Source organism: Canis aureus, chromosome 22 (genome assembly GCF_053574225.1).
Source record: "Canis aureus isolate CA01 chromosome 22, VMU_Caureus_v.1.0, whole genome shotgun sequence".
Lineage (NCBI taxonomy): Eukaryota > Metazoa > Chordata > Mammalia > Carnivora > Canidae > Canis > Canis aureus.
The window spans coordinates 26,236,137-26,251,560 of NC_135632.1; the positions used below are offsets into that span (position 1 = coordinate 26,236,137).

Sequence of the window (15,424 nt, forward strand, 5' to 3'; positions counted from 1 at the left end):
TGGATGCCAGCCACACCTGCCTATCATGTTGACGTGTGATAGAATAAAGGCCTAGCCAGTGATGTGCTGCTAAATGCTTACAACTGGTTCTGAGGGAAAAAAAAAACAAACCCTTATTTCTAAGGTTTGCCAGTTTTCATGGCGCAGTACTTCCACTGTGGCCAACTTCAAGTTACCAATCTGACTGAATCTGTCACCGAATAGGGAGCTGGGAAGAAATGCACAGACCTGGCTTTGCAAGCTGGTACACACCACTGGGTCAATCATGAGTCTTAAAACCCTAGGTCATTTCCAAGGATCCCTAGAAAAAAGCCACAGCATTCCTGCAGTGAGTGTGTGTGTGTGTGTGGGGGGGGGGCATGCAGAGAGAAGAAGACAAGGCACAATGATGACACGACTAAAAACTAGTATCACTAAATTAATCAATGCACAAAAATTAGAGATCATGACAAAAGAGTTCAAACATCTCAGAAAGAAATAAAATTAACAAATAAACCTAATGAAAACCAATTTGCCTATCCAGGAACACTTTCTGGGTAAATGTTAATCTTTCCCGATCTCAGCTCTTAACCCATAACATTGATCTCTGAATCAAAAAGACAATCGTGTTCTTATTTCCTTATTTCTTATTTGCTGTAACCTTATCTTCCTCCCACAAACATTTTAGATAGGATGCATTCATTCTAGTTATCCATCAAGGTCTCAGTTAGTTTCAAAGGCTAAAGAAAGCCAAGCCATTGGGGTACTTTCCCCCATCACGACTTTCATCAAACAACACACTAGACATCTGTACTGTCCTTTTAGAGACTGGTTCTTGAAACTGTGGATCAGAATCCCCTGGAGGGCTTGTGAAAAGGGATTGCCAGGCCCTACCCCCAGACTTTCTGTTTCAGTTCATCTGGAGTGGGGTCCCAGAATCTGCATTTCTAGCAACTTCCTAGGTGATGCCAAAACTCCTGGTCCTGGGACCACATTTTGAGGTTTTGGATCATTGCCATCAAGTCCCCTTTCTTGAGGAAACCGCAATGCCCTCCTTCCCTGAACAGCCATGTTAGTGTGCAGACAGCAAGAGATGTGACACATGTCCCGTGGCCTGCCGATCACTTCCATACATGCACCTGTTTCCACGTATGCACCTTCCATACAAGCACCATGTGTGGCTTGCTGTTACAGCCAAGTGTTACAGAGCAAACAGAGTTACTGGATGTTGAAGCACGTGGGCTGTTTCAATAGGGTCCTTAGGATCCTCAGTTGCTACCTCTGTTATGTCATATTTTATCCAATCACATGCAGTGGGCTGGATGAGCAGCATGGTCCCATCTTAAATTCAGGAAGCTTCGGGCCGAGAGGGTCTTGACCTGCCCTTGTTGGGCTCTCCACATTATACCGAGCTTCACCTCCTTTGCATTCCATTTCTGGTGAAGGGAGCGGAGGTCCACTGAGACCAAAGTCAGGCAGGAGGAGCTCACAGAGCCTGACAGCAAACCGGGTCATCGCCAGAGTCCTACCTTTCCTTAAGGACCCCCAGCGCCCAACCTAACCGGCCCTGGATGCTGTGTTTTTGGAATTCCTATTGTCTCACTGATTACTATAGTTTTCCTTTGCACTCTTGCTTTCATACTTGCAAGCATCACTGCTCGCATGCAGGCACGCCCCCACCAGCTCCACTGCCAGTCTCACGCCTGCTCAGAACTGGGTTAACAGTGCCCTTGGGACACCAGCTGCCATCCAGCAACCAGGTAAGGGAGTCGCCTGCCATCAGGTTGCAGTTCCAGAAGGCACGAGGGCACGGCATGCACCCAAGGTCTGGTGGGTCCTGGCACCATATACTCCTCACAAAGACCTGCACCCACATCTGTCTTACTTTGGCATAGAGAGCCCGGTTTGGCAAGGCTCCTCAGGGCAATGCCAACCCTGTGTTCCACTCAAGAAATCAGTTCAGAATTCAGTCCTGTGTGTTCAAACCACTTATCCCTTTATCCAAGATATGGGCTGGGTAAGCAACTAGTCTGAAAAGCCCATCCCCCCTATAGTTGGGAGAAATCTCCTCAAAGTACATACTGGCAAATCTCAGAAATAAATCAGCTCTTCCAGGGTCCCAGTGGAACATGGCTTGAGGAATTCCTCTGCCCACAGCAGTTTGGTGGCTTCGGGGGTCAATATTTCTCAAAGACATCCCTCAGCACTTACTGTGAAACCTTGGGTCAGGGACCTAACCCCTCTGTGCCTCAGTTTCTTCATCTGTAAAATAGGGGCAGTCATGTGCTTGCCTCCTGGGCTTACTGCACAGAGTACGTGAGTGTACGTGCACAAATTTCTTCTAAGGATACTTGGCAGAGGGAGCCATAGGGTCTAACTCCAACAATAATGCCCTTATTATGGTAGCCACAAACTGTGTGCAGGCCTCATTTATGTCAGAGTTTTCAGTTATAGGCAAATTAGTGAAAGAAGAATCTCCTTCCACCCAATGATCCAGCACACACATGTGTTTTTCCTACAGAAAGGGAAAGTGGGGCCCCAACTGGAGGGTGTGGCAGTATGAAATGGGCCTTGGAGGGTCTACCCAGGTCAAACTGCCTTTCAGAGAAGATCTGCAACAGACACGGTCAGACCCAGCGAGCGGATGAAACAATCACTGTCCAAACAAAAGAAGCACCACTGCCAATCCCACACTTACTTCCAGGACTGTCCATTGTTCGACAACAATAGCATCATAGGCCTGCATGGTTTTGCTATCTTCTGTGGAAACAGCTTCAAAGATGAATACTCCATCTGTCAGGCTGTGTAAGGAATCTGTGGAAAAAGAAAAAGGCGGGGGGGTGGGAGAGTTCTGTAAACCGTCTGTGGCAGAAGCCTTACAAGCAGCGAAAATTTTCACTGCATTCATTAATAATCCCAATCAGAACATCTTTTCAGCATGTTAATTAAAGAAGGCACACACAGCCATAGAGTCTAGCCCCATCAGAATGAATGAGACTAATTTACCTCGCAGTTTTGAATAATATCCTTGATTTTATGAGCCCAAATTTCATTGTTAGCAATCACCATTTGATTTCACGCTTTACCTTCTTCTTCACGCTCCAGCGTCAGGATGCACTGGGGTGAACTTACTCAGGGTAAAACACAGTCATTTAGAGACAGTTTTTAGAAGAAAACTATATTTAGGTGAAAGGATTTTTTTTTAAAGGGGGAGAGATAGAACACACCTGATCTGAGCTTGGCGGATGCATTCTATATGCGCTCATTCTTGGGAGTTCCTCACGATGTGGGCAGCTGAACAGACAACACTTTAGCTAGCTCTTGTCAAGAGGCAGAATTTGAGGGAAAGGGGAATTTTCACAAAGGATTTACCACTGAAAATGTTTCCTCGGGCATTGCTCTGGTTGGTATTCCAGGGTCTGAGTTCCATACAATTCCACAAAAGTATTAAACAGATAACAAGATTCAAGAAGGATTCATGGTCTTACATAATGAGAGTATAAAGAGAACAACAAGGTCCCTACCACAGCAGGAATCATTAAGATAGGTGCTATCTGCCCCTTCCTTTTTCTTAATGGCTCCTACATGCCCTAAATTCATTTAGATAAGAGATTGTGGGAAAGAGGTCTTGGAGAGAGAAGCAGGTGGCTTGGATCCATGCCCTATCATGAAAAGTGATGTGACCCCTTTCAGAGGTTTGGTCTCTCGTCTGTGAGATGGGATTATGGATATAGACTGACTCCCGGACGCTAGATTCTGTTCAACAAAATCAATCACACTGCTATGTACTGAACTGTATCTCTCCTCACCCCAAATTCATATTCAAAGCACTAACTTCCAAAGTGACTGTATTTGGAGATAGGGCCACTAAGACAGTTAATGAAAGTTAAATGAGGTCATCTGGGTGTGCCCTAATCTGATAAGGCTGATGTCCTTACCAGAAGAGGAAGACACCAGTGTGCCTTCCTCCCTTCTCCTTGCATGGAGGGAAGGCCAGACGAGGACCTAGAGAGGGAGGGTGGCTGTCTACACATTAGGAAGATACGCCCAACCAAAAACTGAATTAGGTTCAGTTTAATGTGCTTAGCCAGCACCTTAGCTGTGGACATCTAGCCTTCTGAACCATGAGAAATAAATGTCTATTATCTAAGCCATTCAGTCTGTGGTATTTTATTATGGCAATACACGCAGAAATATATTTAATGATATACTATTTTTATTTTAAAAGAATAATTCACATAATAATACGATTTTTTGAAATTTTATTTTATCAGAAAGGGAGGGAAATTCAGAAAATCCTTTGAATCACACTGGAGTTCAGGAACTGCCAGCATTTTCAAGAAGCCACAAAAAAACAAGACTGGCAGATGTAAATACTTAACAAATATTTAGCTTCTGTCTTCCAGTAGACATCATAAACAAAATCGAAAGGCCATTAAGTGAGAAAATTATTTGCAACAAAAAAGATAAATAAATAAATGGCTATGCTTAACATTCTTTATATGTGTATAAAAAGCTTACGGTGCTTAAGGGAATTTTAACTGCACGATCTTTCTGGAGAGCGATTTCACAAGGTCTCAAGAGCCTAAAACAGAAAAGTCCATCTTCTTTGACCCAGAAATCTTACCTCTTTCAGTCTATTTTACGATAATAACCACTAAAGCCATCAAATATTTATCTACAAGGAATACTTATAAAATTACTTGAAAACATAATCTAGGGGCTCCTGGGTGGCTCAGCTAGTTAAGTGTCTGACTGTTGGTTTCAGCTCAGGTCATGATCCCAGAGTTCTGAGATCAAGCCCCATGTCAGGCTCCATTCTCAGCATAGAGTCTGAGATTCTCTTTCCCTCTTCCTCTGCCCCTCCCACTCATGTGCTTTATCTAAAATTTAAAAAAATGTTTAATTTAAAAAACATAATCTAAATGCTCAACAATGCAAATATTAAACCATAGACAAATAGTTAAGTAAGGCAGGCGACTTCCATACAATTAAATACTATGTGGTCACAAAAGAATCATGGGAATTTAATGATTCAGAAAAATCCTTAGAGACAATGTTATAAAGAAAAAAAAAAACAAGATACAAGACTACAGTATGAGCTGTATGTGAATTTTTATGTTAAAAAGGGTTAGACACACAAACTTTAAGGGAACACATAAAATCTAGTGGCAGGTATGAGTGGCAGGCTGAAGTATAATTTTAATTTTTTTAATCCTTTTCTACAAGGTGAAGCAAGAGTTAACACAAGCATAATACAAGTAACAGATAACACATACACACACAATAATTTTCTTTTTCTGTCTTCCACATGGCTCTTGAAGACAGAACTAGGATCAAAAAGTTTTAGGAACTACAGGGAGAGAATTTTAGTACAATAGAAGTAGAACCTTCCTTAGTCTAAAAACTGGTAGATAAAACTCAGAAGAGTGAGCACTGTGTTACTGGAAGAATTCAAACTTATACTGAAAACCTTTCCTAGCGGCTCATTCATTCATTCCAATGCTTACCTAGCATCAATCTCATGTAAGATACTCCTGTGGTCACTGGAGATCTTGCAGGCAGAAGGACAAATGAAGTCTATGCCCCACAGAGCTTACCTTGCAGTGAGGGAGGGAGTCAATAACATAATGTCAGAGGTAATAAAGGCTATAAAAATATAAAGTAGGCTAAGGGGAGAGAGTGAAAGTGGAGGCAGTGGTTGGCTATTTTTGGAAGAGGTGTCCAGGGCATGTCTCTCCTTTTGAGTAGCAATAGGAATTTAATTAAGCAAGGAAGCCTTATGGATCTTTAGGGTTTGAGAGTTCTGGATAGAGGACAGAGCTGGAGTAGTAGAAAGGCACAGTGAATGAGGAGCAGCCAAGGACCACAAGAATGGTGAAATCATAAGAGAAGAAAGTCAAGACTAATAGAACTGATGGGGAGACCAGACAACTTGGGACTTATCCATGTGACTTGTCTGGCCAATGGCATATTAGCAGGTATGATGCAACAGGTGTTTGGCAGGCACTTGTGTGGTTGAGCTTAACCTCTTCTATCTTTGCCACCACTTTGAGAGGACATGCTCAACTAGCCCATTGGTTCCAAGAAGCTGAAAGACACATAGAACAGAGTTGCCCCAGTGGATCTCAACTGAGACCAGCTGACCCACAAACCTGAGAGTGAGCCCAGCTGAGGTCAGCAGAAATGCTTCATGGGGTTGCTTGGGCCAACCCACAAATACTCGAGAATAAATTATTACTGTTTTAAGCCAATGATGCTGGAGTGGTTTGTTACACAGCATTATTATGGCAATAGTGACTGATACAATGTCCAACCTAAACCTAAGAAAGATGAGACTGGTGTACTTTTGGTTGGCTTGGGGGTATTCTTGATTATTTCAGAATGACAGAAAGGCCTGGCCAGCTCAAAAAACCACAGCTATGAGAGTCATTCCTGTAGCACAGTAGCATTATCCAGATACTATTCCAATCTGACAAGATAATACTCCATTTCAAGTAAGATCAATGTAAGTTAATCAACACCATGCTCCGGTTTCTCCTTTGTTCCCTAAACTGAGAGTCTGTTATTAAACAGCTTTGGCAAAAGTACTAAGCTTGCCTCTCTTATCTGCTCTATTATAAAGTTTTCTCCAAGTGTTTGCTGGATTCCCTCCTGAGAGATATTTTACAGAGGTAGCCAGGGAAGAACAGGGCTGCTTTTCAGCTGAATCACATTACAAGTATTTGGGGCTTCAGGATAAGATGGACCAAGCTGATTTTTAAAGTTCTGAGTAACAAAGATCTAGCTGGAGCTCCTGGCACAGTAGGAATGCCCTAGAGAACTGCTTTGAATAAAGCTTCCCAAGTCCTGACCTGGGGATTCTCAAGACCAGAAGGGACTCAATGATTCCATCAGGATTATACTAACACACCACAAATTCCCACAAGCCTTCTATCAAAAGAGTTTATCTCCAATTTCCAAAGTCTTTACAAACAAATCTCCTCAATGGAAAACCTGCAAGCCCTTAAAATGTGCCTACCATGCGCTTGACTTACTAAAGAACCCGATCTGACATAACCATGATGATGTGTATTTAGCCTGCCAAGAGCACTGTATGGCTGAGCTGGAGTCCAGAAGGAGAAAGAAGACACTGCCAGTCAGCCAGACTTTCCCTCCTTCCTCCCAGGTCACAGGCCCGGAAGGAGGACTGTGTGGTCAGTGGGAAGAGGTACGGCCAGACCTGGGTATAAACCAGGTCCTTGTTTATACCACCTCATCCACTGTCTGCTTTCCAGCTCTCAGCCAGCTACTCTGCAATTCTGAATACAGAATGCTGATTCACTTAACTATGAAGCAAGTTCAGAATGGCTGTCAAAATTTGATCATCTGTAACAGCAAAAAGGTCAATGAACCACAGAGAGCAGACAGCTGGGCTTTTAAAGAGCCCCTTGTTTTGACGGCCTTGTCCACTCCCCATCTTCTCATTACCTTCTTGGCTCAGCCTTGCTGCAATGTGTGCCGGGCTAAGTATAAATAGGTCTAGCTTAGAGTGAAGGCTCCCAATGTAAAAGGTTAAATCGCCCTACATCTATGGAAAACACTCCATTATCACTGCATTTTTTATTAAAGTAAAGATGATTCCCTACTGTGCACAGAGAGCTATTTTCCCTGATATTGTATAAATATTTGATGCCAGTCTTTTGGCAAAAGGCCACCTTAACATTCCAAGCTTATGATTTACAAGAAGGATGTGCGAAATGGAGATTTGCCCTATTATTCCAAGAGATAAATTCTAGGGGGCCACTGTTCTGTCCCTGCAACCTCTGAGACCTAGCAAGCTAAACTTTGGGCTTATACTCATGGTGTTCTCCAAAGTCCAGCTGGAAACATGCACACAGTGACAAGTATGTGGTCTAATTTTGTGGGATGAAATAAAAAGTTACCATTCTCCTTTTAACAAGCTAGGCTGTATTAAATTGTTCCCACTGGGGTAGCTGACCTAACAGATTTCCTTGGGTCTCTGAGAGCCCGCCCGTTCTCCCCATCAGAGGCTGTGCGGTGCTCACAGCACCATCTTGGTGCCAGGAATGGCACATGACAACTGTATAACCATAATTGCATGTACTCTCATCCCTACCTGTAACCTCACCATAAATGTAATCACTGTGAAGCCAATCCTAGGTCATGGTGCCACGTTGCTCCCCGAGCATATGATGCCTAATTGATATTAACAAAAGAGTGGGTAGGCCTACTGCCTTCTACTTCCCAAGCACTCATGGCTCCTCTTGGCCTGTCTTCACTCCTGTTTTCTAACTTTGAAGTGGTTAGTGATCTAGAGGAGGTATTACCCCGCTTCAGTTACAGCAAGGTGAGCCTGCAAGTTCAGAGCCATTTAACCAACCAGACGGGGAGGAAATGCTCTGATCTGCTTGCTGGATGTGAGGCACATGGGCCAGGCACAGTTAATAGTTTCCCACTGAATCCTTCCCCCAGATCTGCAAGGCTAACCATTACTTCTTGGTGAGTGAGTGAATGGAGGCTGCAGAAGTTAAATCATGTGTCCATGTTCAAATGGAATGAATGCAAGGGCCAACCTAGATCTAAAATGTGGTTTGTTTGATCCCAAAGCCTATACCCTTTCAATCACTAATGGATATTTACTGAGCTACCATTCTGTGCCGGGCACTGGGGTTCCAGCCCAGGTTCCTAGCCTTATGGAGTTACCTGAGACTACTATGCCATACTCCACACCTGGCGTTTTAGTGGGATCACAGTGAGACTGGCCTTAGGGCTTCAGTTTGGGGCCAGATCTGTGCAGATGCCACACCTTCGTACATGGAGCAAAAGGAAAAAATGAAAATATACTTGGAAGTGGATCAGTTGTACATATTGACACAAGAGATGGTGTATAGCAATGAGAAAAAAAATGATCTATAATTACATGTAAAAATGTGGATGAATCTCACACATACAATGAGCAAAAGAAACCAAACACAACAAGGGGATTCATTCATATACTCCATTATCAAAAGTTTACAACTAATCTACAGTGTTTCTAATTGGGACTACAGTCACCCTCTGGGGATAGGGACTATGAAGAGGGCTTCAAGGGGACTGGTATCTTCTATTTCTTGACCTGGTACTTGTTACACAGATATACTCACTTTTTGAAAATCTACTGGGCTATTATCTTTATAATGTGCATAGTTTTCTGTATGTGTGTGATACTGCATTAAAAAGTTCATTTGAAGATGTGCTAGGGATACAAAGGAAAATGCATTTATGGTGTAAGTGACCTCTACCCTTCACAAGTGGCTCCTCTGAAACAGAAGCCATGCCTGTAATCAATAGGCCAAACATTCCCAGAGATGGCAGTGTTCCAAGGGAGTGGCTGCTGGAAGCACCTGGAACTGCCTCATCTCCCTTCCTTTCCATTCCGCCCACATCTAGCTCTTTAACTCCCCAGGTTCCTGTGATACACACCCTAACACCAGCTTCTCCCCTCACCTCCACTGGCATTACTTAGCATCATCCAGAAACCTTTATCGGTCATCTTCTGTATACTGCATACAGTATACAAACACTGGGATACTAAGAAGTAGAGGATGCAGAACACGCCCAGGGGTTTTTAAGTACGCCTGTGTAAAATATGTATCTCTGTGTATTTTATTTGAAATATATACATGTATATTTTGCAAATATAAAGTAATGTAGGTCATGCTAGGCATCAAAAAAGATGATATAAATATCAAGTGTCATCTCTTAATGAGATGCAACATGTAAAACTCAACATCATCTGGAAGGTGCTGTAGTCATGGTGCTTAATTTATCAAGGCTGTAGAACTAAATTCCAGTTTATAGAATAGAGAGGCTAGAGAATTAGGTAAATGACATCATGAAGTACCAACCAGACAAATAATACAAGACATTCTTCAGGGTAAGAGGCCGGATTTATTTCAAGCAGCAAGGGTCATAAAAAACTCTTTTAGGTCAAAGAGAAGTGAGGCCATGGTCACCACATGCAGTGCATATTGGTGGACTGGGTTCTGGTCTGAACCACTTGCTGCAAAGGACATTTTTGAAACAACTGGAAACATCTGAATGCAGGCTGGATAAGGATGATACTGCCAGAGATGTCAGGAGTATAGAGCTAGGAGAGGGTGACGGGAGGGCCAGGGGAGCTGGGGGGAGGAGAATTAGGACGGGCCAAGAGAGTATAGCGCAAAGGTGAGGTCAGGGAGGTAAGGATAGGGCAAGGGTAGAATAAGGAATGCAGAGCAAGGACAGGGTCAGCCAGGGGACAAAGGGAGGACCAGGGCAGGCAAAGAAAGTTGATGGTGGCAACAGTATCATCAGTGGCCTGTGAGAGCAGCACAGATTCTGTAGGCCTGGAGGCCCTTGATGAGAAATCAGGCTCCTGAGTGGGTCTTCAGATGGTGGGCACCTGGCTCTACTTTGCCCTTACCCTTAAGGATACTCACCCAACTCCTTATCAAGAGCAGAAGGATTCCCCTCCCAGCTTCTGCCACCCTCTGGAAGCACAGATTCTGACATTTGTTTCAGTGGGTGGTGTTTCTTTATACCTATCTGCCCTACTGTCCGACCCACCCCTGTATGCATCCAAACCAGTGGCTGGCAACCCAGGTCCTGCTACTTCCCTAAAGGTGACTCTGGAGCTCTCTTCCTTCCCAAAAGCCAGCCAAGGCCTCACTGGGAGCCTAAACCTCTTGCCAACATGGTCACCTCCTTTACTCCCTCCTCACATGGCTTTTCCCTCCCCTTACCCTTCTTTCTTCCTACTACTCTCCTGCCACTTACTAGCTGGTAACATTAGCAATGACTTAACCAGTCTGTACCTCAGTTTCCACAGATATGTAACAGGGATAATAACAGTATCTGCCTCATTGAGTTGTGGGGAGTAAATGAGTTCCTATGTTTGAACTGCTTAGACCAGCACAAGCACAGAGTGGTTGCTAGGTGTCTTTTATCATCATTATGCTTCATTTTTATCTGTACCTTGGCTTGCCAGGCCTCAAGGGCACAGCTTCCCCAGCCCAAGATACCCGGTCCTTCTAAAGCTTAATAAATTATTCCAGGAGAGGAGCTCTAGAGACTGAGCAAGGCCCAAACTTGAGGACCACTCAAGTCTTTCCATGTCCATGCGTGGGCAAAGACTTGAAAACAGAAGCTGGAGTCTTAACTAAATAGGCCTGAAAACAGAAGCTGGAGTCTTAACTGAATAATTCTGGCTAAAACATCACCCTGTTTATGGGACAAAGTTCTCAAGAGTTTTACGACTCTGTGGAAAATATCTCAGAGTATAAATATCTATTTAAGAATCAAGACTGGTGTTTTTCCAGATGGCAAACAGCTTAAAGATATGCTTCTAGCTCTGCCAGCTTTACTTGTAAGAACACTAATTACCTTATTAGAAATAGGTTCCTTTTTATAATTATGATTAGCTTGCCCTTTTTTTTTTTTTTTAAATTCTGGGAAAAGAGCATATGTATATTTCATCCCTGGCCAATGGAAACCTTGGGCTTTTCCAGAGCAGAAACACCCTAACCCACTGAGTATTACTCCCAAGTCACATTCCCCTCCCATCAGAAGCATACAGGGTGAAATTGCATTTGAATTTTGAGTAGGTTTAAATAAATTTTGTTCTGAGAATTTTGCCATCCCTGAGACAAGCCATGCAGCTGTACTGAAGCCATAGACATGTCAGAGGCTTGGGGCTCAGCTTGCACAGTTGCAGTTGCCAGGGGAAATTTCATGTTCTGTCTTCAAGGCAGGAAGGTTGGATTTAAAGCAGCTAAAGCCAAGGGAGGATATAACAGCATTTCATTTTTTTGTTTATATATATATTTTTTTTTTTATTGGAGTTCGATTTGCCAACATATAGTGTAACACCCAGTGCTCATCCTGTCAAGTGCCCCCCTCAGTGCCTGTCACCCAGTCAACAGCATTTCAAATGCTCAAGTCAAATCTGAAGAAAAAAACTGCATGAATTATCTGTATTTTTGGACTCAGGGTCAGAGAATGGGGTAGGAGGAAGTAGGAAGCTGTCTTGATTGCCAAAGCCACAATGGCCCAAAAGATGATTAATGGCGTTGTGAACTTTCAAGGTGTCCTCAGTTTGCCCCAGACATGCTGGTCAGCAGGACCAGAGAAAGTTTCTCTTTTGACACCTGAATTCTCCAAAGTGAGGCTGCCTGTGTAGCTGCTACCTTGAGTGCCTCACTGAACATCTTTAAGGTGTTAGGACAACTAACCATCAGTTTCCAAGGGAGAAATTTAAACAGATGTATGGCCACAGAGAGCCTCTACAGGCCTAAGAGCAGATAAAAGGGGTCATTAGCACAACCCAAGATGGGTGATGGGGTGTCTCTGCAGGAAGCAGGAGGCGAAGGGCTCCTCCCTGGCCTTCCCTAACCCAATGAATCAGGGCTGTAAACATGTGCCCCAAGTAGATGCCACTTGGTGTCTTATGGTGCATTTCAAAACAGACTGTGATGTTTTCTGGTCCAGGACCTTTGCAATCACCCAGGGAAAGCCTCCTTGTATAGAGGGAGGTTGCCAACCTTGCCACCAGAGAACCAAATCGATTCTTCATTAGTTGTATTAATGAAATAATATACTCTAGAACTGCACTAAGATACTACTAGCCAATAAGCACATATAGTAATTTAAATTTAAATTAATGAACATTATATAACATTTTAAATTCAGTTCCTCAGTCATACTGGCCACATTTGAAGTGGTCAACAACCATGTATAGCTGGTGACTACCATCCTGGACAGCACAGAGACAGAACTTTCCCATCATCGCCGAAAGTTCTGTTGGACAGGGCTGCTTGAGGTGTATTCTTAATGAGCCAGCCACCTTTCTTATGTCATTCATCCATTCTACAAATGGTTCTGGCCCCTCATGCTATATAATACCTTCTGCTATTGTATTAATATTTTACATTATATACTGATATTTAGATAGGAACAAGGGACTCATTTCCAAAATTAAGACCTGGCTGTGCCGTACAATGTTCCAAGGCTTCAGATGATTTAAAGCACACATTCAGAACTAAGACTGATGTCTCTTCTGCAGATGTTTGCTGGCATTTCAAGGACTGCAAATAATGTAGAATCCAAACTCTGTTCCTGACTCGGCTAATTCTTGGAGAGAAAACTGCTCAACAACCAAGACACGGTGCTGTCAATGCCCCCCACCAGGTTTTGCTGGGATCAACAAATTTGGTGTTACGTTTCACTTAGGAATCCTGCTGACTGGCAGCCCTCAGGATCCTTACATGCTGGCATGTTGGCCTCACTCCCCAAACTGCCTCCCAGCTCTGATGGCGGGGAGTGACTCAACTTGCCTTTGTGTTAAGCCCAAACCCTTTCTTTGCCTGACGCATTTCCCCCCTGTGGGCACACTCTCTGCTTTAGAAGAGTGGTCATCAATAGTCCTACTCCATGCAGCAACCCCCAGAGATAACTCATTACTGGGGAGGGGGTACTGGGTGCCATGAGACCCAGAAACAGTGTGTGTGTCTCCACAGAGCTTATAGAAACTAGGTAGTTCAACTGACTTCTCTGGGGTTAATTCTAAGGTGCTGCTACTGCTACATCCAACTGTAATACTGTCTACAAACAATTTGCACTTTTGGAGCAGCATGATCCCAGGGGGTAATTAACAAACGGGGAATAATCTGTTTAAAGCCTTTAAAAGCAACATGGATTGAGACTATCATCAAAAACACAGAATCACTTCCCCTCCTCTGTCATTTTAGAAGATACTGGGCTGACTCCTAGAGAGGTTTAGGCAGGAGAGGTGGTGGATTTTGCAGACAATTCCTCAAAATGTGTTAATTAGAAATCAAACACAACGAGTTTAACGGCTGTGGGGCTTTCTGAATGGGGCAGGCTCTGAAGTCGGGCTAAGAGGAAAAGAGAAGCAGAGTTCATGAGGGCTTGCCCAAGGTTTGTAACTTCCATACCATTGACCATGCCAAGGTAGAAGACTGCATTCACCAGCATGCCTCCTTTCCGGAAGTGGTCACTCATGTGCTCCAACCAGTTGGCGTCCAAACTGCTCACCGTCTGGCCATTCTTGGAGACTCGGAGAGGAATGCTGACGGGATAGTATTGCCGGCACTTCTGCTGGCTCTTCGGTTTGTTGAAAAGGGTGAGGATCTCCATTTCTGTTGGGATTGGTAAAAGAGGCATGAGAGAAGAGGTCAAATTAGTGCTAAAAACCTGCCTCATTGGGTCTAGCGGAATCTTTTACGAGCCTTAAGAAATGATATCAAAGGTAAACTCTGCTAGATTGCACTGTTGCCAAAAAATAAAACCTGATTCCAGCTTATAAATTAGGGAGCCTTGAAAATGACATGGACGCAAAGGTTGAGCTTCCAGTGGGGAATGGGTTTTGAATCTGGCATATAATGAATAACTGTTATCTGGGATCAGTTTGTACAGTCACGTGTTTGTGAAGACATTGTAGACATTTCTAGAGATTCATACAAAGGTGTTTTGGGGAAAAAACACTGGGCATATTTGAGTAAGAGCTGGTCTTTAAAAAAAAAAGGTGAATATACAGAGGTACATAAAAATAAAAATATGGCTCTAATTCCAGGAACCTTGTACACCCCTGAACTATTTATAAACTGCAGTGGTGTTTCCTGGGGCTGAAACCATAATACTTAATCAAGTACCTCAAAAATACACCATTGATATGTAAAAATAAATATGTTCCCGTAAATGTTCCCAGGCAGGAGTGGCAGGTAGATGGCACCAGGAGTGAGGCTCTGAGCTTTCCTTTCCATTCATTTATAGCACAGTTCTTCAAAAATCAATACTCACTACCACCCAGCAGCTGACCCACACCAGCCCTACATGCTGCTGGCCATGAGTGAGCAGTATCAGCCTCGAGGAACAATTACCTGGAATTTCAATGTAAGTCTTGAAGGTCTATTTTTGTGTTACTCATTTAGTCAAGCAATCAGAGTTTACCCGGCTTAAAAAGCTTTGCTTACACAGGCTAGTCAGGAACATGCTTTGGTTTCCAAAAATATCTATTGGAATAAAAAGAAAATCCCCACCCTTCTTTCAAAGAAATATTTTAAAGGTTGTAAACAATGGTTGACATTAGCAAAAAGGACAACTATACTTAATGCTCACTGCAGGAGAGGTCTGGCCTAGAGCCACATTCTGGGACATGGTCTCCCATCCCTCAGTATCTCACAATTTTGCAGTATCCAAACACTAGCTGAATTATTATATTTCTAAACAGAATCACTTTCCTTTATTTAAATAAATGAATTTAAAAAGGAAACTTGGCTTTGTGGCCATAAGGGAAACAACTACCACTTGCTATAAACAGAAGGGGATGATGAGGCACATTCACACCAAATATGTCCACCCACATAACATCTAAAATTATCCCACATAGGTACTGTATTCCGGG

At 43.3% G+C, this 15,424-nt stretch overlaps 1 protein-coding gene across 2 annotated transcripts in view; it reads right to left on the reverse strand.

The window, feature by feature from the left end:
• The window catches only part of RFTN1 (raftlin, lipid raft linker 1), a 200,115-nt gene that overhangs the window by 36,861 nt on the left and 147,830 nt on the right, over positions 1-15,424 (reverse strand). For both annotated transcript variants that reach the window (XM_077865297.1, XM_077865296.1), the window contains exons 6-7: positions 13,956-14,159; positions 2,678-2,793 (exon numbers count right to left, since the gene is read on the reverse strand). In XM_077865297.1, the coding sequence (XP_077721423.1) occupies positions 2,678-2,793; positions 13,956-14,159 (320 nt within the window). The remainder of the gene's footprint in view (positions 1-2,677; positions 2,794-13,955; positions 14,160-15,424) is intronic.